The 25,864-nt window shown below is 35.4% G+C and overlaps 1 protein-coding gene across 1 annotated transcript in view; it reads left to right on the plus strand.

The window, feature by feature from the left end:
* Positions 1-1,640: 1,640 nt before the first annotated feature.
* Positions 1,641-25,864, plus strand: part of LOC145671208 (zinc finger protein rotund-like) — a 679,398-nt gene continuing 655,174 nt past the window's right edge. Inside the window, exon 1 of the mRNA XM_081740069.1 lies at positions 1,641-2,145. Coding sequence (XP_081596195.1) covers positions 2,122-2,145 — 24 coding nt within the window. The 5' untranslated portion in view covers positions 1,641-2,121. The remainder of the gene's footprint in view (positions 2,146-25,864) is intronic.

Below are 25,864 nucleotides of genomic sequence, written 5' to 3' on the forward strand. Positions count from 1 at the left end.
GTCTTAACTATGTACGATAATCATGCCATCTAATAAGATGAAAGTGCTCCTGAAATATATTTATATTAGTCAAATTTCATCATGACACTAGTAAGAGAGCAGCATGCTCTGTGCAACATGATTAATGACATATAACCAGAAATTATGACCAACTCTTAAATTTTAATTTTAGTTTAACTACGAAGTTGTCTCCAGATAAAAGATACGAGATATCAATAGATAGATCACGTCAAAATGAACAAAATTACTACACTCATGCTTAGTTTTCGAGAAACAATCGAAAGAAACTAATTTTTACGGATTAAAAAAGTATGTTGTTCGTTGCCAATCTGATGCAGTTTATAGTTTTTTTGTGTTGAAATAGCTCCCTTTATTATTAATTTACATCATCATCATCGATATTACGTCATTATTGGCAGATCACTTGCCGCAACTGAGTGCTTCACGGTCTTCCTCTAACCTTTTCGTCTTCACGTGCAATTTTTCTGTTTTGATATCGTCAATTTATTGTAGCCTCCTTCGCCCCCCTCCTCTCTTTCCAGCCACAATACCCTCTAGCACGTTCGTCATTATACACTTCTTCCTTAGCCAATGTTCCAACCAGTTTCTCTTCATCTTCTTATTAATATTATCTAAAATTGTTCTTTTCTCCCCCACCATTTCTAACACTCTCATTCGTTTTACACTCGATCCAGCTAATCCTCTCCATTCTTCTCCACACCTACATTTCATCATTTTTTCGTAATGTCAATGTTTCTGACCCATACAGCACAATACTCCACACGAAACATTTTATGAATCTTTTTCTCAAATCCCTATTCAAGGTCCCACAAAATAGTTCCCTACTAAAGATTTTTTTTTCCCATTCCTATCCTTGCTTTTATTTTACTTTTACAGTTCATATCAGCTCTATTAATACTACTAATAAAATAGTCGAAAACTAGAAACATTATTCTATTTTCTCCCCTCTTACTTATATATTTGATACCGACCGCTTCGTTCCAATCACCATGGCTTTTGTCTTCGACACATTTATTTTCATACCATATTCTTTACAGCCTTTCCTTAAGTTTTCTAACATCTTGTTGATTTTCTCTTTATTTACATAGGTACTGTATAAAAAATATGAACCGTTTAATAGCAGATTGTGTGGATTATTATTCTCTTCATAGTGATGCACATACTACTTGTAACGTATGTCTTGTGAAAAATTGTAGATAACGCAAACTAAATAACCAGCTGCTAAGGTGATAAAATTTACTATAAATTTAATACTTTTTGGCATAAATTCAATTCTTACTTGTCTTTTTTTTTTTTTTTTTAATCAATAAGTTATTACTTCAAACTTGTTACAAATCACGAGTTTGTTTTGATGTTTCTGTTGTAGTTCTAACCTTGAACTTCCTAATACAGTTCCGTGAACTTGCACCCTGTCCTTACATCCGTGATGCTGCATGCAACACAATGTTTGTTGCTTACAGGGATTCAGGCAAAGGCAAAATATTGTTGAAACGCGTGGTATTTCCCCTGTGTAGGAAAAGATGCTGGGGTGATATTTGTGTGCATTTCCCGCGCATGCGTCTCTCCAAATTCACATGTTACATGTGTGACTTGGACGCAGTTTGCTTTTTTGTGTGTATATTTCGCGCGAACACGTAATGAGCAAGCAGTGTTAACGTGTTATAATAGACTTTTTTTTTTGTGTAGTTTTCCAAAGTATCGGGTGTTTATATCTTCACGTCTAGCAACACTGTTTTACTATTTCCGCTATTCGTCTTATGTCTTTGATAGACTCTATCCGTATTTATTTACACCATTTAAAAAAATAATAAACAAATCTTCAAAGAGGTGCATATTATTATAGTACAGATATAGTCAGAAATTGTTGTTTTTACAATCATATCATCGTAATATAAGTGAGTGATAAAAATATCAGAACACAACAGCCAAACAAAATTTAATTAACGTGTTTCAAAAGCAGAAGAACTCAAGGTCATCACGGCATCGTCAATCGGGATAGAATGTCAACAAAGAACCGATTTGGAAGAGGATGGAGAAAAAGAGAGAAAAACTCATCACACCAGCCATACTAATTATCCTCATCAATCGCAACATATAACTATGCTAGACAGTGGAATTCAACAGGTATGATGATCACAAATACGACTCTTTGGTACATAAGATTTCAGTGTTAAAAAAGAAATACTTATTCAGAGGTGAGTGAAAAATTCAATTTGCATGGATTTATATTGAGTTAAACTGTAGAAAGCTGACAGGAAACAAACACAGTAAAACTGAAAAAAAAAATTCTAACCACACCATATGATTTCTTAGAAAATTACTAAGAAACATTACCGAATGTGTTGTTGAAACAACACTGCTAAGTTACAAATTATGTTAATACAGGAATACATGTACGTCTGATATTAAAATAATAACAATTGAAGTTAAACTGACCATAAAGAAGTTTTCGATATCAACACTTTTGTTAAAAATTGGCTTGAATTTTACTTTTAATTTAAAATTTAAATTTTAGTTTAATTTATACTTAATTAAAAATCATACAACCACTTCGAAATTAAGTGGAGAGTATCAGTTCCGAATAATTTAAATAAAAGGTATTATCATTATTATTACTGTTTCTATTATTATCATACACTCTACTAAATATATGAATATAAAATTTTACGTGTATTTTTTAGAAATATCATGTAGCCCTGAATTTAACTTATAAAACAGGCTTAGATTCTTATCAAGTTATTTATCTCAAAGTCATGAGGTCAACAATTTTGCTACTACTGAGAGTAAAAATACACGCGCATGACTACTACGAAAATACGCTGATAGCAGCAACCAGGTTCAGGGCAGTAGACAGTAAGTATACTTACAATTTTAGTATTCACATAGTATTCTTACAAAATTGAGAACTTATTTCATTTCATAAGAAGTTAAATATATATCGGTTGGCGATATATATTTCATAAATATCGGTTGGCGAATAGTTTGTGTGCATTAACTTGGATTTGATTCCGAATTAGGTACATAATTTGCGATGTTGACCATCATCATAAGGTACTTGAGTTATGACGTAATCCTATCTGAGGTAACGTCAAGATGTGTCAAGTGCTGACCACACATCACTCAATTAAGAAACCAGTTAATCGGCCATAGTTGGTTAACTTTTGTTTAGAAAACTATGTATAAATAACTGCTATAGAAAGCGATGCTAACATTTATAAAAGGCTTCTGGCGCGCCTGCAGTACGTTATATTGTGTTAAAAACATATTAATGTTTACTCTTTTTTCTCATTAAATTTGTTGGTTCCTCTTTTTTTCTCGTTAAATCTGTCTTTAAAACAATATAAACAACTATGGTAGTTATGTGTTGTTAAAACAAGCAAGGGAGTTGACCATTACGGGTAGACAAAGGTTAACATTATCACTAGCAATCGATGATCCCTTATTCGAACTACGATGCCAGTCTTCAGTCCCACCAGGAGAAGGGCATTTTTAATACAGTCTATATAGATCCTGACAGACGTCCTTCCTTACAGACGTACTTCTTCCATTGTATCGAGCGAAGCCTCTATTTACGCTACTTAGACGTTCGTTTATTCCGATATTCCTCCAAGATGCTTAAACTGTTCTTCACCAAATTTGACAATGGTGATTCGAGAGCGCGCTGAATGTCATAAGGGGTTGCATGCCCCGATCAGAAATACCATTGAGGAATAATCACCGAAAAACTGGATCTTCGAGAAGCCTGAACCGTTCTTCACCAAATTTGACATGGTGATTTGAGAGCGCGCGCTGAATGTCATAAGGGGTAGCATGTTCCGATCGGAAATACCATTGAGGAATAATCACCGAAAAACTGGATCTTCAAGATGCCTGAACCGTTCCTCGCCAAATTTGACATGGTGATTTGAGAGCGCGCGCTGAATGTCATAAGGGGTAGCATGTACCGATTGGAAATACCATTGAGGAATAATCGCCGAAAAACTGGATCTTCAATATGCCTGAACCGTTCTTCACCAAATTTGACATGGTGATTCGAGAGAGCGCGCTGAATGTCGTTACGAGTTGCATGTACCGATCGGACAAACTATTGAGAAATAATCATCGAAAAACGAGATGCCCATGGACTTAACATTGGAAAAGCATTTGGCGCTCGTTTTCTCATTGTAAACAATAGAAAATAGAATTTTCAGCATTAGAAATGGGGTGAAACCCTTTTCGTTTTGTTCTGCGAACACAATTTTTCAAAACTTTTTGCTGATTGCTGAATTCAATTATTTGTATGTCGTATTCGTTCAAGAAAACAATTGATGCACTGAAAAATTCTGTGAATAATAAATAAGATCAATCAAAGTTTGTAATTAATGAGTACCTAGTTGTTAATATTTCGGTAGTAAAATTTATCTGACACGCTTAACGATTTGCAGATTGTCCGTACTAATTATCGGATGAGTCGGCACATATAATAAAAAAAACTTGGGTAATATGTAATTTACAGTTTTTACAATAATAAATGTTCGAGTTAGAACAGTGCTTTAGAAATACCTAAAAAGGAAAAAATGGTATAAACACTAGTTAATGAAAAGTTATTTAAAGTTCATAATTTTATTCATTGGCACACTTGAACAAATAAATAAAATAAAATAAAGTTCCGCATGTCAAGCATACATTACGTAGTAACTCGGAATTATATGTTTTATTTGCACGGTTAATCCATAATAGTTCTCAGGTAATCAAGATTTTGTTATAAACAACACTTCACACAATAAATGTCTTAAAAAGTATTTTGGGAAGTAATTCATTATGCTATTATATATATTATATATAGCTCCCGGTGTTACCATATGTGAGTTTCATTCTAGATTGTAGTTCTCAATAACTACTGGCCGGGTCTAAACTAAATTTGGTGAGCAAGTAGTCCATCGTTTAAGCAATAGAGATCGTTGTACTTGGTGACTAAGTTCGACCATGGAATTCGGCTAGGCTTGGCTCATATTGGTAGACCTACTTTATTTCTTAGTGGCTTGTGGCCGGATGTGAAGGAAATTTGTTGGACAAGTAGCCCATTGTCTAAGAAATAAATATCGCTATATTTTATGGCAGAGCTCGAACAGAGTTAGCTAGGTTGAGCTCGATTCAGTCTTCATGAGGTACTTTATTTCTCGGTAAATACTTTCCGTATCTGAACAAAATTTGATAAGCAAATAACCCATTGTCTAAGCAATAAAGGTAAGGCTGGGCAACAGAGGTTGTGTTCCACAGCTTTACGTCTTGGGAGTTCCTGAATTCGGTTCACCTACTATGTTCCCTTCGTTATAATTTATCACCAAAGAAAGCATTACATTGTCATGTTAAAATAAATTCAAAAAACTTACTTCCCAGAAGTCCAAATATTTAACCATCCGTAAGATTTCAATGTATTAGTTATATGTAACATTCTTTATCTTTACAATATTTTTCTCTGTGGCATATGTATCAAAATTTATCAACTGCAGTTGCGAATAGAAACCATTAAACAAGAAAATGGACGTTTAAATTAAAAATATACGTAGACCTATACTGAGTTTCTGCTTAGCCAAATTGTTAACGTGCGCAACTTCGGTTTCGTTACTCCCGGTGGAGCACTAAAATTATCCGGTATTGAATTAGCATGATGAGGTAATTGGGGAGCTATCTGAATTAAGAGGTAATAACTTTCGCTCTAGAAAGCCAGAAATATTGATGCCTGGGAGGTGATGGGCTGACCACACATCAATCAGTTGAACGATCGTCATTCAACCAGCCATAGATCTTTAGGGAGTGTAATGAAAAGAGGTATAGTACTTCCATTTTTTTTGTTAGAAAATGTCATCAGTTTTTCAATATCCTGTTGCTGAAGTAAACTGATATGAATATTATTCTGGTCATACATATGTGTCTCATCACTGCCGATGATATTAGTCAGGTCCGAATGAGCGCCTGCTAGTTCCTAGAGCCATATACTTGATCATCTCCAACCTTAGATATTACAGAATAAATTGATTTATTTTATTATAGAAATGTCTTGTATAGGTGTTTCTGTATTACGTATTAGAATAGGGCTACGCTTTTCCCATTTCGAGTGATCATGTCGTTATACGTGCATTCTACAATGCAATTTTGTGTAGCCGTGACTGAGCGCTCAATCCATTGTCGACGACAATTTGATCATTATCATTTACAACACAAGAACTACATTTTCTTTGAGGGGAAGAGTTCTGAGCTTTAGGCGACAGAGTGTTGATTCGGCTATCTATGAGGTCAGTTATTAGCTTCAAGCACAATATTTCTGACCTATTCAGGCCAGTATACGTAATAATGATCTCTACATATTTAATTCTTTGATGGACAGAATACGAAATTTCAGGCGTGAATCCAGTAGTCAGCCCAGAGAGTTTGGTAGCCATGCAAATGTACATTGAGAAAAATTCGTTATCTAGACAGCGGTATATTGTACAAATATACGGAATTCACATGTTTACTACGGAAATCTGCACAGAATATACATTAATCATATGCTACATACGTACTTCTTTGTTCCCGTTTAGATGTTACATCATGCAGCTGCAGGATGTCTAACATTTAAGTCGTCCGTATCTTACATATGTGTACGTCAGCTAATGTTATATACATTCATCTGTGTACGAGATCCTTATCACCTATATACAATCATACGGAAAGTACATATAGATGGAACACATACGGACAGTATTATAAAACATACGTTTTCAATTATACGTTTGCTGCAAGGTGTTAATCGTACTTTCAGGTCAAAAACTACAGGGTTTACGCATTTAACCTGGTTTTTATGTACGCCACATACGTTCTTTTCTCTGTATATTAATAAAATTCACTAATGGCGACATGTCGCGCAGGATTTTCCCAGTTATATATAGGTCTATATATATATATAAGTTCCCTTGATGAGTTTCTGTCTACGCGACTGGAATCTGAAAGGAAACGAAAGAACCTCGAGAAAACTCCCGTGCATGATATTGTCCATCATAAATTCACATGGCCTGGAATCAAACCAAGGACTCCTAGCATCGGAGATGAGCTATCTACCACTGAGCCACCTGTCTCCCCAAAAATTATAATATGCTAGATAGTTATAGAAGTTTTTAGTAACGCCAATACTAACAATCAGAACAAAACTAAAGGAATAGGTACTCTGGTATGATCCTCGTCTCCTAATTCAAATTATGGATTATTATTTAATCGGAATTTTAAAATACCACATTTAAAAAAAAAAATATGTTCGTATTGTGTAATTAAATATTTTTGCATCAGTTTGATTGCCATGTCATGAGATCGTATAAGCGTCTCTTTTGTGGTAGTGTGTATAATGTGTGAAGTTTAATGTCGGAATCTTCCCCCAGTTTTGTTCAGTTCTTGGTGGGTGACCTTTCGCCGCTCCAGAAGGTTGTATTTATAACCCCCTCGCATAGGCGCCGAGGGCGGACATGAGGGAAGAAATGTGGCAACACAGTGGTAGTAAAAGAGATGACGATGTGAGGGAAAAACACTCCCTCTGTCGGTGAAGGATAAAAAGGGTAAGAAGGGGAAAATATGACATTAACACTTGTATATTACACTCTATCTTCCCTTTTTCACACATATGCAGGCACACTCACATATTTGGTCTATTCCATATACGTGTATCTTGTATTCTGGCACATTCATATAAAATATTTTCAAGAGCGGAGCCAAATTCTTTATGCTTCTAACATTTATCTCAAAAGATTCCTACTCACAAATCAAACGACTCCAAATCTAATACGCATAAAAAGTTAAGAGAGGACTCCAATTAAGAGACAATAAAATAAGCAAAATTATCTACAGAAAATATTCAGAGGATAACGCTACAAAAATTATCTATATAAAAAGAAATAAACAGTTTGTATTCTTCTTGAGTTGTTCGTCCAACAAGAAGCAATCATATACAGGGTGTCTCAAAAGTCCCCTGACAGGATAACTTTGATATTCTCAGAGTTAGAACAAAATGTAAGCGGGGAAATCGTCTCCAAATATGATATTTCAATCTACAGTGATTTTTTTTTTAATCGGACGAGTCGTTTGGATTGTACAATTTTTATGTGCCCAATGCTAAATGAAAATGCAACGTTGCCACTTACCTGGAACCATAACATAAGTGAATGAAGTTACTGTCTTTTACGCTAACGTGTAGATGGCCACCCCCCATCAGGATCCTGCCGCCTATAGTCGGACAATTTGTCCATGCCGACCAGATGCCGCGGTCGGGTTGCCGGAGCCGGGCACCGGCGTCTTTCCGAACGATTTTCGACCGGGACGAATAGTTGCCTTGCCGAGCAGTCGGCAAACAGCCGAAAATGCGCATTAAATGCCCCGGCGCTGCCGTCGGAAATTTGTTTTACCGAGCATTCGGCAAACAACTGTAAAGACGCAGTAAATGTGTCGGCGCTGCCGTCGAAAAAAGGCCGGCATAATGAGTCGGAAAGAGGCCTTTCCGACTGTTTTGCTGATTCTGACGGTCGGCAACATTCGGCAAAAGGCATTTTATTTTACGATTTTCGACCGCTTCCCGCCTCGGCAAAGTTCGGCAACTTTGAAGAAGTAGATCGTCGTGCCGCAGCGGACGGGTGCCGGCTGCCTCCGGCGGCCCGTCACCGTCGACGGCGGCAATCTCTCTTTCCGACCGCGACTTCCTGATGGGGTCCATTTCAAACATGTCCCCATTCACAATACTCTTACAAAATTTATCCACCTTGCAATCCAACATTATCCACTTATGCACATTTACAAAATCTTTCAACGTTGCATTTCACTTAACATTGGGCACATAAAGCGTGTACAACCGAATCGGCTTGTCCGATTTTAAAACTTCCTTCACTTTGGATTGAAAACTTCATATTTGGAAACGGTTTCCCCTATTACTTTTGGTTGTAACTCTGATAATAACAGAGTTACCCTATGTCAGGGGACGTTTGGGACACCCTGTATATATATAAAATTATGTTCTCTCTTTAACTAATAACATTGTAGTTTTAAATTTCTCTATTAACTAATGTGGCTAGAGTTGATCAATTCCAAGGGAATGGCTAAAAGTAGCTACCCAAAATTTACTAAGTTTATTTTATAAAATGATATGAACTATTATGTGTAGAGTAATGCGGTGATTTTTGTTGATACATTAATTTGGACAAAACTAAGCACAAACGTACATATAGGTAATATTAATCATGTGTTGTGCATATTTTATAAATGTTAAATTGTGATTATGTACTTACGAAGGTACTTACTTCTCTTTATTACATCTTTCCTTTATTTTTATTGAGATTATTGGTTATTGACTTTTGTATAGCTATGACATAGGGTACTGTTTCTAAAACCCTCTTCCCGACCACACTTCCTTACTATTTTGGTACTCTTATATCGATGTCATTTGTTGTTAAAGTTATTGAAGGAATGGATGAGTTCTAAAATTCACCTTTATAGTAACTTGACCAAAAGTTGAACTTCATTCTTAGTATAGAATTGCTAAATAAGGAAGCAAATCTTTCAATTTGGTCAAATCAAGAAGAGCATACTCAATATGTATATCAATGAACTACAGTGTTTTTGGAAAAAAGATGGTATTTCAATTTTCCAACTTAAAATTTCTTCCATAATGATTTTGATAATAAACTAGTTTAAGCATAGTTTTGGCATAGAAGTTCTAATTCCAGGAACCAAAATGACCGTATGTGTACTTTTACGTTATAATGATCATGTGTTCCTATAGGTATTAACTAACATACTTTTGGACCTCTATAATATTGTAAAACACATTCAACTCTTGAAAAACGAGAAAACAATCCATTGCATAGTCACTAATTTATATTGCGTTACAGTGAGCTTACAACGACCAGATTCTGCAGCACGGTCTTCTGGAGCGAATGCTAAATTTGCTTTCTCTTGGTCGTTGCAATGCTCGTGCAACGTAGCAGCGTTTCCTGAATGAAAGAGGCTTTCGCACTAGCTAAATTTGTGAAATACATACATACCACTATAAACAGCCCCGTAACTTAGATTTTTTCGGGGGGAGAATTAATACGCGTATTTGGGCCCCTAGAAAAAGTGTTTTTTTTTTTAATTCTTTCGGACCCTCTTTCCATCTTTATCTTACTCTTTACGGGCTCTGTGGGCTCTCTCTCACGCCAAGGTCTGAGAGACCGTTAGTTATACCCTTGGGCCCGTTCCATACACGACGAATTAATTAAGGGGACAATATTGAGGAATCTTAAAGCCATACGAATAAATATTGTTTTTAGGACTCCTAATAGTAAACATTTTTTACTGAAATTGTCCCATGATTCATTTTTTGTTTTATTTACCTTTAGTGTGCTGTTTTGTTTATGTAATGTAGCGAACCTGTTTTATGCTTCATTTATAATTTCATGTTTGTATCGTATATGGAGTAAGAAAATTTTGTCTTAAAGTGGGCCCCCCGTACAACGGTAAGGAGCGTCCCTGGGGGGCAGTTGCCTCCTGCCTCCCACAAGTTGCGGCCCTGACTATAAATCAGCAAATGGAATTCACTTAACATATTCATATTTTAAAGAGAGGAGCATGTAACTGTGCTGATGCCTAACCAATATAAAGAAGTATTTTTTAATGACCTCAGAGTTATAAAACAAAAAGAAAAACATGTATTAGACTAGCGTTTATGAATTAATTATCCACTTATGTTAGGTTTGGCTTCATTAAGTTATTTGAAAACCGAATATTGATAAGCCAATATTGAGAATTATATCATAACCACTAAAATGCTTTCCTAATTACGAATCTTCCTTCAAGAAAATCATGTCACTTGTGGAAATATATTCAAGCAGATTCAAGAGAGAGAAATTTATCTTTCTTCACCACAACCTTTGAAAGGAATCTTAACGTTATAAGAGATTAAATTGATAATATAAGGACCAAGGACTACAAAGAAAGAATAAATAAAAAAAAGAAACAAAGAAAAGGAAAGTCACAGCACTGAATGAAATAGAGAAACGAGAAAAGTATATGTTTTTATAATTTACAAAGTAAAGCCAGTTTTAGTTCATGCACGAGATATGTTTACCCAGTCTCGATTCTTCCTTCCAGAGAAACCGTGAATAAAATATGTTCAATTTAACTTTTTTTTTTCTTTGCAAAATTGTATTTTATTTTCTTATCCTATTTTATGTTTGAGTCACAATTACGTTAGTAAGCTAATGAGTCCAGTTAATACATTCTGTCTCCGATTTTTTTTCCTTCTGCAACACCGGGCATAACAATTCATTGCCGCCACTGAGCTAAGAGCTGTTCTACTAACAGTTCAATTTATGAATTTCCTCGAGTTATATGGTTTGCTTACGCAATTTTGGCGTGAGAGACCCGGATCTTACTCCCTGAAGAAGGTGTAGGTCCATTTTACAAATAGTCAAATAGTCTCAGTACTGAAAGGAATGTTGCATTCCAATCCATTTAATTATACAAGTTCTCTTTGTGTGAGTTATTACATTTTCGTATTTACACGTTACTATTGATATTTATTTTAAGAAAAATCCAAGTTCAGTGGTCGAAGTGAGATTATATGCGGTGGTATGCCATACCGCCTCTGGTTTTTCAGTGATGAAGGCATACCGTCTCTGGTCTTTCAATGATTAAAACATACCGTCACTGGGAAGTAGATGCTAAATATAGATAACTTTAATAAATCCATTTTTATACACAGTAATTGACGAATAGCTTTGCACTTTTTTTAAAAAATTTCTTATGTAGAAATAGCTTCTAAGTTGACAACACCGTCAGTTTTCTTACCTTTATACCTACCTTATGTTCTTAAGGTAGGTGTCTGCAAAGAAGTTCACCTAGTTTATATTTTGATGTGCCATATTGATTTTTTTTCTTTGTTGTGTATGTGTGTGTCTTCTTGCCTTAATGCATATGAATGTCGTGTTTTGAGCATGGGTGGGTTTAGGGGTTATCTGCTGTCACAGGTGTTTGGAGTACCCCACAGTCGAGTGGGGGACCAGGAGTTTTCCCACAGGAAATTATTAATATCCTCATTCGGTTTTTGAGCATTTCTGTGTATAATTCTCTATAATACAGCATAAGGGGATTTTTTTTTCCTCAGAAAGTTGAAGGGGGTCATAGCCTCTCCATCACCTTCCGCGTTACTACATAGAAGCTCTCAATGATTTTCAGTCATTATGTAAATAGAAATGCAATCTTTTAGGCAACATATGGTGCTTGGGGTCCCGGGTTCGATCCCAGCCCCCGCCAAATAAACTTTGTGGTGGACAAACGCCGTGTGCGTGGGTTTTCTCCGGGTTCCCCCGTTTCCTCCCACTTTCTTCATTCCACCGTTTCACTCATTCCTCATCATCACCGTCTCCTTTAGCCTAACCGGCATAACCGTGGGACGTAAAACTCAATAAATTCATTTTCATTTTTTTAGGCAACATACCCTCACTGCATTTCAACATTTAGGTAGTCGGTATGTCAAGTCAAAATCGTAATAAAACATATAGCCTCTGTTTTTTTTTTTTCCACTTCGAACACTGTCCAAGTTGAAACTAAAATCTACAAAAGATCATAAGAATCTTTATTAAAAACAATAATAATAGTTCAACACACTGTACTAACTCGATTATTCTCCTTTTGTTTAGGTAAGTGACCTTTGAAGAAGAGAAGTAATTTCTGCTGATAGTTGTAAAAAGTAACTCCAAGTAAGTAATTCCTCTGGAATACATAGACTATAAATAATCGGTAAGTTGTGGTAGACCTATTTCCTAATGCAAAATTAGTAATGATGCGTCAAAATAACTTCTAATTAGTTTTAACTATAAACATATTTTGACTTTTTTTAAAAAAACTGCCAAGTGTGCAACATCATAATAATATTACATAATGTCAAGTATAGAGATACTTATCAATTTAATGGGAACACCTGAAAAAAGTGAAACTTATTAGATTGATACGTCGTTGGACCACCTTTCTCCCTCAGAACAGTTGATGCAACGTGGAATGGAGTGATAGAGATCTCGCATTGTAGCAAGTGGAATATTACACCATTCCGAATACGGTGAATCACTTAGTTCTTTGAGAGAGAGGATGGAAGCTGAAGTCTGCGCCGGATTCTAGTCTCCAAAACGGATCACATATGTTCAATTCTGTTCAGGTCCGATTGAAAAGACAAGGGGAGATATTCAACTTAGTCCCGATATTCTTCAGCATAAACTACGTGGTAAAAGCTCCAGCTGTGTGAATAGGTACATTATCGTCCTGGAATATGAAGTAATTACCCGGAAATCACATCGGGACCACAGGATGCACATGTTACCCTAAAATAGAGTCATAATCTCGGACAGTGACGCAACAGTAAGTGTCAGCACAGGAAAGGCTGAAAATCAGGATATTGCAGCCCACAGTATCATAGATCCGCCGTTATATTTCACTAAAAAGAATTTGAATTAAAGTTTGAAATAAGGTGAATCAAGTCTCATCCGACCAAATCACACGTTTGCAATATAACCATGTTGCGTGTTGGTTGTACCAACTACCAATCGGTGTCGCGCTAAAGTGTTACGATCCCTTATCAACGGTTTCGCCCGTGTAACACCAGTAGCGTATACTGGTTTGATCACTTGGGCTACCACTAACCTTTATAACACCTGTACATTATTATTATTATTATTATTATTATTATTATTATTATTATTATTATTATTATTATTATTATTATTATTATTATTATTATTATTGAGTTTAGTTTCACGTTATTATACAATCTTCAAAATAAGAAGAAAGCTTTACAACACACTTTCCTTTTTATCAAGTAGATAGATATGATTTTATCTTCACTAGCAAGACTTATATTATCTTATTAGTATTATGGAAAAAGGGACCGTACATTTCTACCTTCATTTGTTCCTTGAAGACCCTATATTTTGCTTGAATAGGTGGTAACCCTACTCACCAGAGTAAATGGAAGCTGTCCGAGTAATTAAGAATGCTGAAATATTTGATTAGCCAACGAAAGAGCCTCAGTCTGTAAGAGCCTTGGCAACGAAACGCAAATAATGAAACAAGTATTTATAACAGGTATGCCAACTATTGAAAAATACTATAAAACACAAAATTTTCGTTGCGTTGACGCAAACTGCTACAGAACGAGGCTTAAGGTGTCCGAGAGAATTCTCAGAGATCCCCAAAATGCCTTATGATTACTCGTATAATTTCCCTTTACTCTTCGCTCACGCCCAAGAAACCGATTTCTCTTCGCCCGTTCGTACGCTGTGGGCGAAGGTGGAGCGAAGGGAAATGTGCTGACACGATTCTTGTTGTATACAGTAGCTAGAGAGTGGTTTCTGCTGCGTTTCATATCGAAAACCTCTTAATTTAGCGAGGTAGATTGCATACGAAGATTTTAGTGGACCTTTCTAAATACATACAGTTCTCAAAAACTTGTATCATTGAAAGAAGATACTAAAGTGTAAAATTATCAATATAATTTATTTTATATTATAATAACTGTATTTTGTAATATTCTATAGCTACCGTCTGTAGGCCCGGTAGCCCACAAAATACGCCACTGTGTAACACTACCACGTATGTCCACATCAGGTAACGCATGTCTGACTATGATTTTTCGACATAGGCTGTGGAAGGTACTGCTTGAATTCCTCCGTCACCTGTATAGCTAGGTCACGAATCTCTGTCGCGATTGACGCCAACGAAGAATTAGAATTGTGGCAGAGATTTGTGAGCTAAGCCTTTTTTTTTAAATACCATAGTCACACCACGCTTTTGAGTGACAATCCATGCTTGGCAGGATCTGTCACTGTTTTCTTCCGATCACTGTTTCTTTTGGCCAATCGGGATGAGCCTCTCGCGTCACACCCACCCCGCTTCCCACTTTCGTTATTCTCGCAGCACTTAACCGAGCGCCAACAATTTGCCTCTTTCAAAATCAAAGAGATCGTCCATTTTACCTATCACCGTCATCTCAGTTTACTGAACACTGACGTTCTACTGCTCCTCGTGTAATACGGAGTTTGCCATAACACATCACCAACAACCCTTCGCAATGGTCGCCATATAACAGTTGCCAACTCCGACATATGACGTGTTTCCAGCTTTAGATGTTTCCATGAAATTGGTAAGTATCTGTACATGTACAGAAAGATCCATGGTTATACTAAGAAGAAGCATCATAGATTAAGTATAACCTATTTTTGAAAACAAAAAAAAAAAAAAAAAAAAAAAGAGAGAGAGAGAGAAGAAACAAGTAAACAAAAAGAAAAAAGATACTACAAGAAGTTTATAAATCTCTATGCATATAAAAAAAATACTAAACAAGTATGCTCACAGACACAGAGTCCACCAAACAAGAATTATTGCATAATTATGAATCAAGTCATCCTCTTTCTGTGTTAGATTATCGAAATACGTGCAGATAAAAAAAGCAAAACTTACGTTACTAGTGTATCATAGTGAGGTAATAATAAAAAATCTCACTGGGTTGGCTTTTGTGACAATGAGATAACATTTTTGGCATAGCATCAAAAACTAAACTATAACTTTAAATGCATGATTCATGTACTATGAGTAGGCGTTTCAGATAAATTTTTGATTCGATCTATACCGAGCAATGTTAAATATGAGTATTAAAGTCAATTTATATCTCGGATAACCCTCAACAAAACAGTGAGCAATCAGATCACATTTTGTCTATCTCTACATTTCAATGCGAACAACAAGTGGTTACACGAATATTTGTATCTTGTAATAAAAATACCCGATAAATACACCTATAATTTACGTATTAAGAGCTAGTCAAATTACATTTAACCGTTGGTTTATTTTTGTAATTACCTAAAAGTAAAGTAAAATAAAAATAATAGGGAGCCGTGGTTGATCAGTGGTATAGCGCTTATAACCGGTGTATGGAATCCATGGTTCGATACTAGCTCACCTCAAGTAGACTTTGTGGTAGACAAACATCGTGTGTGGAGTTTTCCCGGTTTATTCCATTTCTTCCCACTTTCTGCACTCTACCGTTTCGTTAATTATAATCACCATCGTCATCATCACTGTTTTCCTTAGTCTCCGAGTATGATCTACGAAGTTAAACTAAATAATTATTATTATTTTAGCAAAGCCTCTAGTAAATATCGTAACTGAGTTAATTTCTAGGCAACTATAGAAATAAGGTTCTGCAGGAAGATTTAAATACAGTAGAGCGTCGATTATCCGAACCTCGGTCAACCGAACTGTGTACTCGCTCGCACCTGTTACTCTCCCACCCTACCGTCCATCATCCCCCTCACTCCCAAAACAAGTTTCCCACAGTAGTCGCCGCACTGAGCCACCGCTGGCGGAACATTGCTTCTAATGGGGCCTTCATAAGGCGCTGCTGACCGGCCAAGCCGCCAGTCGCTGTGTTTCAACAATCAGCACACTTCTGTCGGTTTGGCACTGGCTGTAGAAGTAGCGGCAGTATCAAAGCTGTTCACAGCAACAGCTGCGCCATGTACCACATACTATATATTCCTACTAAAGTTGCCTTTGTACGTTACTTTGTAATACTTAAAGAGATGCCTGTTTTTATGAATAAATTTACTGTACATTACTTCTTTTTGGCAAATAAACATGTACAGTTCGATTATCCGAACAAACCAGTTTTCCGAACACCCATGTCCCCCAATTACTTCGGATAATCGACGCTCTACTGTAATTAAAAAGAAAAGATTCAAGTAAATAAATTTGGCGTGAACGTTTAAAGAAAATGTAAATAGATCATCTTCACAAGATATAGATCAAAAATTAATTTATATTTATTCATAATAAAATAAACGGAAAAGCGCCATATTTAGTTTGGAAACAATGCAAGTATTATATAGTATTGATTTTTGGCTATCAACTACACTCATACACCATGCCAAACACACAGAGAAAGCCTTAAGTTCTAGGGTTTATTAATAGGGTAGGAAAGGATTTCTAAACTACGAATTCGTGCGTTAAAAATATCCACACACTAATGAACAATGTCAAGAACTCGAACGAAGCCAAAATGAAGTTTTATGTTGATTAATCATGTCTACTTCCTCAGTACAGATGCAAGCTCAAATCATCAAATTTATCTGAAAAGCCTACTTTATAAATTACGTGATTCATAGTCCCAAATCATAATTTTGTCTTTTAGCAAGATTATAAAATATGCTATCATTAAATATCTTCATATCAATTACGGACCAATTACGTTCAATTCTGCACAAACTATTGCACAACGAACATGTTAACTTGAAACTCCTTAATGAAACTAAACTTTCCATAATATAAGTCTAAGACAAGAAATGAAAATACTTTCTTCTACTGCAAGAAAGCCAGAACCTTCACCATTCTCTAATATGGCTTTCTTCAACAGCATTGTAAAATCTTACCGTTGATATAATTAACAGAGCAAAGAATTTACGATAGTAAATTGTTAACTATGTAAATATCAATTAATTACGTCCACTTCCTCAGTGCAAGTAGAAGCTCAAATCATTAAATTTATCTGAAACGCCTACTTTTTAAATTACATGAATTGTAAAATGTAATCTTACTGTCGATACAATGAACACAGCAAATAATTTACAATAGTAAATTGTTAATTATGTAAGTGTCTGTTAATCACGTCTACTTCCTCAGTACAGGTAGAAGCTCAAATCATTAAATTTATCTGAAACGCCTACTTTTTAAATTACATGAGTCATACATTCCAGATAATAATTTTGTCTTTTCGCAAGATCATTGTTTTGCTACATCGATGTTTCAATGTCACTCAAATGAACTAGACAGATTTCCTGTACACTCAGAACTCGTGATTTCCACATCAACCTTAACCTCATTATTGATTCTTTGTTTTGTTTTAAATACACATATACACTTATATGTAAAAGAGTTTTCTCCCTGACTCTTTATATTTTACTAACAGCTAGAAATAGAATTCGCGCGTGTTTACTAATAATCATCAAGAAGGTCAGACTTTCAGCCACACACTTGTAATATTGATATGAAGTGATTAAAGTACATCCATCAAGAGGAATTTGTACCAATTTCGTAACAGGATAAAGTTTTCGCCTTCTGTGATGATCTTACAGGCAGCGAAATCAGAGACATTTATTTCAAAGACGTCTGTCTGTTAAGTAATCGACTCAAAAAAAAAAAAAAATGAATTTTCTTCAGATACCTTGACATATATTGCAATTCTTCAAAACAACTCATCAATTTTAATTAGTCAATAGTATAAATTAACATAAAATAATAAAATCTGTAATAAAATTACACTTAAAGAGTTGCGCATGAGACAAGACAGAATTTTCGTGACAAAATTCGAGAGAGTTCTTCCAATAGAAACATTTTTTCGAGATGATACATCACTTTTACGACACATTTTCAACAAGACAGCCTAAAATAACATTTTTAATGAAGATGGAGCATACTTAATGAAGAAATGGAAGCAGATGACAGAATTGGACGTAGCAACTCTTGCTTTGTAATACCAGCACACACGACTTGGAAATTGTTACTTGGCAATGCACCATTATGCACCGTACTTCAGCATTGTAACTTAGGCAATGCCCAGTATACTGATTGGCATTAAGCAAAATTATGATCAGGTTATTCACAAATTTAGTACATGTAGCATAGCTTTTTTGAGATAGAATTTTTTTTCTCATAACTGAAAAAAATTCGCTTTTTTGATTTTTCTATTTTCTCGTTCAAGTACCATTTTTGTTTCACTGCAATGAAGAAAGCGCGTTTACAAAGTCCAATACTTGTGAGACTTACAGTCCGTCGGGGGTTAGCTATGGTGATTGATTTTCAAACTGACATTCAGTTATTGCCAACAAGTGTACGTTTTGCAATCTCCACATCCCGTGTTCTCTTGGTTGCCTAACCACCTTATCAAATACCCGGAAGTTATACATCTTGATATATGTGTTTTGCGGGTTGCTTAAATTCTGTTGACAGGGAGAAAAGTAATAAAATCCAAGAAATAGATACGAAACCATTTTTGTTTTGGCCTAAGATCTTGCCTGAATCTCGTTTTCCGTTTAAGAAACATTTTATCCTGAGCTTCAGAGAGTTCACTTTACGAAATTAATAGCTATTTTGGAAATGATGTTAGTTTAACATCATTATTTACTGAATTTCTTCTCTCGTCACTGTTATATCGTATCAAAACTATTGAAATAATAACAGAAAAAAACTTATGGGTATTGTTTTACACGTTCTCCTCCTCGCATTTTAGCAACGTCAATAAATGTGTTATGTGTAATGAATTTTTAGTTTATTCATAAATTTTTAATTATGTTTCTTTTCTACAAAATCTACTATAGTTTCAAAGTAGTTATTGCTAACACAGGAACAGGAAAAGAATTCACCGGTACCAGCGAAATGAACGCAACATTAGTAATTAAAGTAAATTAAAGAATTATCCCTATACCTCAACTTCCTTTTTACAGTTCGTTTCGCCGACGACGGAGGATGGTGAAACATGTATATTTAGATAAAGCGCATACTAGTTCCTGTGTAATTCCTTAAACCGCTTGGGATAGGTCCTTTAGTTTCTAAGCCAGGGCGTTTTGAAACGAGATTTTTCGAATTTTCGGCGATTCATAACTCTGAAAGGAGACTTTTTCGACCCATGTTTATTAGAATTTTTTTCTTTCATTTCATATAAGGAATCACCTCCCAAAGCTTTTCGGTGTTGATATCTTTCACCCTGTATATTAGGTTGTAACGCAAGAACTTTTTACATTAGTTTCATCCTTATCTGTTCTTAATTTATTTTCACTTATACCTTAAGCTCAGAACAAACCAAAGCAAATAAATTCATTATCTTAATAAATTAAAATGTTATACTTGATCGGTACTGGTCTGTATACCTACTTTTGGGCCACCCTGTATATCATAAAAATAAGAGAGTTTTAAATGTTAGGAAGAAAGTTTTTTTTTTCTTTTCCTCATCCTCTTCGTCTTTTTTCAAGTTGGAGTAGAAGAACCCGTGAGTAAATGTGAGTTGAGCAGGTTCCTAAAAGTTATATATTATTGAGTTTCTATGTAAATCTCAGCTGCAATAGACAACTATTTCAGAACAAATGCGATTCGCAAGGCTCTCTGTCTGGCATTGATCTGATGCAATTCTACCCTAGTACCACGCAACGTTTTAATATGTACATATATACCTGGTATGACTGAAAAGTTCTCGGCCTACCCAATAAAGATTGTCAGTAGCCCAAATGTTTATGGTTATTTTACGATATATTTCCCTCTTAGGGCCACATACTTCCTCTACCGGTGCTGCAAGGCCATTATACTCTCTTTGTAGAAGGTTTCTTCCTGCATGTAATAATAATAATAATAATAATAATAATAATAATAATAATAATAATAATAATAATAATAATAATAATAATAATAATAATAATAATAATAATAGAACTCTCCACAGCAGCCATTACGTCATCATTTGATGTAAGGTGGGTACCCACTAAATGTTTTTTAAAGTTATGGAAAGATGAGAGTCTGAGGGAGCCAAATTGGGGGAATAAGGCGGATGTCGAACCAGCTTGAAGCATGGATTCAATAGCAGATATCGCAATAGTGGATGTATGCGCGGGTGCATTGTCCTGATGAAAGAGGACATGTTTTGTCAATGTTCCTGGTTTCAATTTAATTGCATCCCTCAAACGCTTCAGTTGAAAAGCATAATATGCTCCGTTCATTGTTTCACCTTTCTTGAGGTACTCTGCCAGGATAATGCCCCGCGAATCCCAAAAAACAGAGACCATTACTCTTCCAGCTGATGGAACTGATTTTAACTTCCTGGGGGTGCGGGAAGAGGGGTGTTTCCACTGTTTCGATTGAACCTTGGACTCTGGCTGAAAGTAGTGAACCCATGCTTCGTCCATTGTCACAAAACGTTAGAGAAATAAGATATTTTTCTTTTTTTTTTAAAAAAAAAAAAAAAAGAGGTCGAGTTTTCGGTAGAAATGACGTATCTCTGTCGTTTGTTTTCTTTTGTCAACATTTTTGGAAACCTCGGCATGAAACCTTGTGTATGTCCAGTACATCTCTTATTATGTATGCAACGCATTTTTGAGATACGCTCACTTTCTAAGCAATGTACACGCCGGTCTGTCATGATGATATCTTAAATTGCTGTGAAGTTTTTCCCAGCACTGGTCGTGGCTGGTCTTCCACTGCGAAGGGCATCTTAGACAGAGATGTTGCCCCGCTTGAATTCCGCCACCCACTTTTTAACAGTAGAATAGAAAGGGGCATCCTTCCCTAATGTTTGCGTCAGGTCATTGTGACCCTCCTGTGTACTCATGCCCTCTTGCAGCAGATACTAGATGACCGCACGTTTGCTCACTTTATCCATTTTTTAAAATGTGGTCACCTTGTTAACTTCAATCTTCAATACCTGAAACAAACAAACAAACAAAAAAAAATGCTAATGTGAAATTTGGTATGTAAGCTAGCAAAGCTACAAATTATTAGTTGCTAAAAGGATATTTGGCTAGGATAAGTATTTCATGGGTAGGCCGAGAACTTTTCAGTCATCCCGTATATATATAGCAAATTCAAATTTTAGGTTATATATCAAATATTTATCTTTCTACTCAAAAATATGAGAGACATAATACAAAGTATCGCAAAATTTAAGACTAATCAAACCTTCATTGTGTATGTGCAGCTATTCTCCATGTCTTTAAAGAAATCCACTTTAAATAGATCTCAATTATCATAGCGGTCAAAATTAAATATTTATATTTATTTTTCTAATTACTTTACTTTAATATAAGTACCTGAGACAAATATACGTTTATCTCGTATCACACTGAAACAATGTTAACTTAAATGTACAGTCCTTAAATTTACTGAAGGATTAGTTATAGAAATTAGATTTCTGGGCTGTCGGCATCTATGGCCATTTAGCCCGTTCGTATATGTGGGATGACGTCTCTCAGCGAGCACACTATCCGATGAAAGGGAAAGAAGGAAGCTGCCTGGGAACATTATGTTAGGTACATCCCGCCATTTGCGGGTATGGTGTGAATGAGGGTAACCCAGCAAAAACCTCATTCAAGATGGCTGTCCTGAAAAAGCTGTTACACTTTTTCGACTGTGTCCCTCCACCGGGAATCGAACCCGGGACCGCTCGCACCAAAGGTGAGAGCGTTAGCGACTACGTCACGCGGGACCACAAATTTACTGAAGTTTTCCACAGAAAAAGAAATGTGCAATAATTCCTATAATCGAGATCCGTGCGTAGCCTGGTAGTGAGTGTTCTTCCTTCGCAATCGGAGTTTCCGTGTTCGATTCTATTCTAAGATTTTTAAGGGTTTTTCTCATTTCAGCCAGACGAATACTGAGATGTCACCTTTAAATCGTAGGTCCTCAGGGCGATTTTTTTTCATTGTGGTTGTTTGATTTGTTAATTATTTCAGTTCAAATTAGCCACGCAGGATTTGTCTGAGTTTTAATAAATAAAATAGATATGAAGAGCTCGCATTATCATTGTGAATTGATTAGTTGTTTTGAGTTGACTATATGGCTAAGACACACAAAAGCCAAATAATACTTTGACAGATATTTAAAATTTGAAAGTAGAGTAGAATGTTTAATTTATGCAGTGAATTAAATAGGCTAGGATATATAATAAAATTTCAACAAAAGTGCTATTAGATGTTTGTTAAAATTCACTGTAGCATTATACCGTTAATGAAAAAAGCTTATAAGTATTAATTAATAAAATGAAATCTTTCAGTTTTACGTCCCATGGTTATGCCGGCAAGGCTAAAGGAGACAGTGATGAAGAGAAATGAATGCAATGATGGAACGAGTAAAGTAGGACGAAACGAGAGAATCCCGAGAAAACCACAAACATGGTGTTTATCCTCCACAAAACCCACTTGGCGCTAGCTACGATCGAACCAGGGACCCCACGCACCACAGGTGAACGCTCTACCACTGAGCAACTTTGCCTCCTATATTAACTAATGATTGTTATGTTTTGCCTTGCGTTCGACTGTGATTAAATGGCGCCAATGATTTGTTATAATATCTTACCGTATACTTAGCCCTAGACTTAAATCCCCGGATTGATACTTGAATCCCACTTTCAGTAGTGGATACACATTTCATGCTAACTTCTATCAACCAACTAAATATTCATGTTATATAATCAGCTCTCTCCTGGGGGCGGTCTCACTAGGCCTAAAGCTCGAACCTACTCCGCCTCCACCCCCTCCGCACATAAGAGGGAATAGTTCGTTCAGTTAAAATTACAAAATTATTACTTTTAAATCACAGAATTCAAAATATTTAGAAATGATGAACCATAACGTTGTTGTTGTAGTTTAGTGTCTTTTTCAGCGCTAAGGCTATATAAAACTTGGATTTACAGTGTAATGTGGAATCAGAACCATCGTAATGTGTTCTAATTTCAATGCTCTCAGACGGGGAATCGATCCCGGCTCGATCCTATCATTTTGTAAAGTATTTTTACGAGTGAATACTATCATGTCGTATAATGCTGGGATATTATTACAACTGAAGGAAAAGTCAAAATTGATGGAAAATAATTTATTTATGTTGGATTTGGAATTCCCACCTAACCTATTTGTACTTAATTAGTCCCTCAATTTTCTTTTGCCCCTGGCCCCCTAATTTGACAAGACAGGCCTAGGGCAAAATCTATGTATTTAAAAGAAGCAAAGAATCTTGCTAAAAATTTATATTTTTACGTATATAAACAAAAATAAATAAGTATTTTTACTCTACAGGATAAACGAATATCGGATTCAAGCCCGTAGTTATGTATTTTACACCCTGGGCCTAAGATAAGTTTTCAACCTTATTCGTTCGTATTCAGTTATGTTAGCAAAAAGAACACAAGAAACTGACAAAAGACCACGATATGTATAGTCCAGTGGTTCTCAACCTAATTCCTATCACAACCGCCATTTTATCACATCCTCTTGCCAGCGACCCCCTTATAATTTCTGATATTTTTACCTATTGTGGAGATCTCACGATATCCATCTATTTCTGTAATAGTAGAATCCATTTATTGTATATAATGGATACAGTATATAACTTCCCTGAAAGCGAATGGATTAAAACCAAAGTTAGTCATTTCATTTATATTACAAATATAAAATCCATCATACTGTTTCAAAATGGAGGCCGTTTGAAAATCTTAAAACTTCATAATTCCCTTAATTTTGGGTCATATGATAAAAAATAAAGTGATTTCTAATTTTTTTTTTAACTTGGACAGTTGTTTAAAAAGTTATTGAGTATTTTAAATGACTTGATAATGTGCGTCACCAAGATTGAACCAGACATTGCCGCACTAGTGAGATCACACCTCAGGTATCTCATTAGCTTTCAATTTTAATTGTATTTCAATATGCAGGTTTTGTTGCATTTGTATTTTCTGGTATTTCAATATGCAGTTCTCATTAGTTTCATATCGTACCTCTTTCATTTAAATTGATTTTTAAACAATTCCGCACTTGTTGGAACTGTTTAGTAGATCTAATTTTTGTTGTTCTTAACAGTATGTATAAAGATAAAAATATGCCTACTTCAGAACAAAATTCAAAATAATATTTAAAATATTTCCAGTATTAGATTCTAATTATATTTATCTCTTCCGTTTATCTTCGCCACTCCCTTAGGGGTCGCGGCCTCCAGGTTGAGAAACCCCTGGTATAGTGTATATGTAGAATACAAAACTCACTAACAGGGCAAGAACTCTTTGGTTCTTGCGTAAATAGGGCCTATCTGCATCTTATTAGTCTCTTTGTATATATATATATATATATATATATATATATATATATATATATATATATATATATATTGGCAAATAGTGTGTTATATAACATTAATGCGACTTCCATTTATTCTATTCTTTTTCTTTCCTGCTTTTGCATGTGTAAGTCATTTTTATTTATTTTTTTTATGTTTTTTGTCTTGTTTCTTTGGTTTTGTACTCATTTTAATTGTTACTCTGTATGGTGTAACTTAAACGGTGGGTGGAGTGTGAGATTTTGTTCTGCTCAATTGTGAAGGCAACAAGAATTAACAAAAAGAAGAAAAAAAACTCCTCGAGCAGCTTAGTTGTTCATGCAAGACCGAAATTATGATGAGAGGAAAAGCTTACTAGATTAACATAGAAAAAGAGCCATTTGAGTAGGGGAGGCATAAATTTAAGAAGAAGAAGAAAAAAAAGGGAAAAATAGAAAAATATAATTGCAGGGCTCAGGTTTGGTAGCAAGCTCAGTGGTTGTCGACCATTTGCTAATGGCCTCAAGTTAGTAATTTCATTATTGTTATTTTTTTATTACTATTCTCGAAGAGGGACATGGTTGAGAGACGAAAAATCAAGAAATGTTTCTATTAACATAACTCTGTTTGACCTTCGACCTCAACAGGAGGAAAAGACTGTAGTTTACAATGGCAGGAATCTTGTCGAGATATGCACGCACAGAATTTTAAGAAACACGCACGATGTATGTGCCTATTGTGCGTGTGTGATTCACAAAAGTAGCTACCAATAGCTTTGTTTTTTATGCGTTGTATCTGATTGCATATATATATATTAAAAAAGAAACTCTTAAATGAAACTGAAAGGAACTCAATGAACAAAGAAAAATGGAAGCTATTAATTGCATGTTTGGTAAGTGCGTTTATAATGTTACTCATGTCAATAAGTGCGTAAAATGTACTATTTTTTTTAATTATCTTTCAAGCAGCTTTATGAGAT

The sequence above is a fragment of the Thermobia domestica genome, chromosome 15 (genome assembly GCF_964235325.1).
Source record: "Thermobia domestica chromosome 15, izTheDome1.hap1.1, whole genome shotgun sequence".
Taxonomy (NCBI): Eukaryota; Metazoa; Arthropoda; class Insecta; order Zygentoma; family Lepismatidae; genus Thermobia; species Thermobia domestica.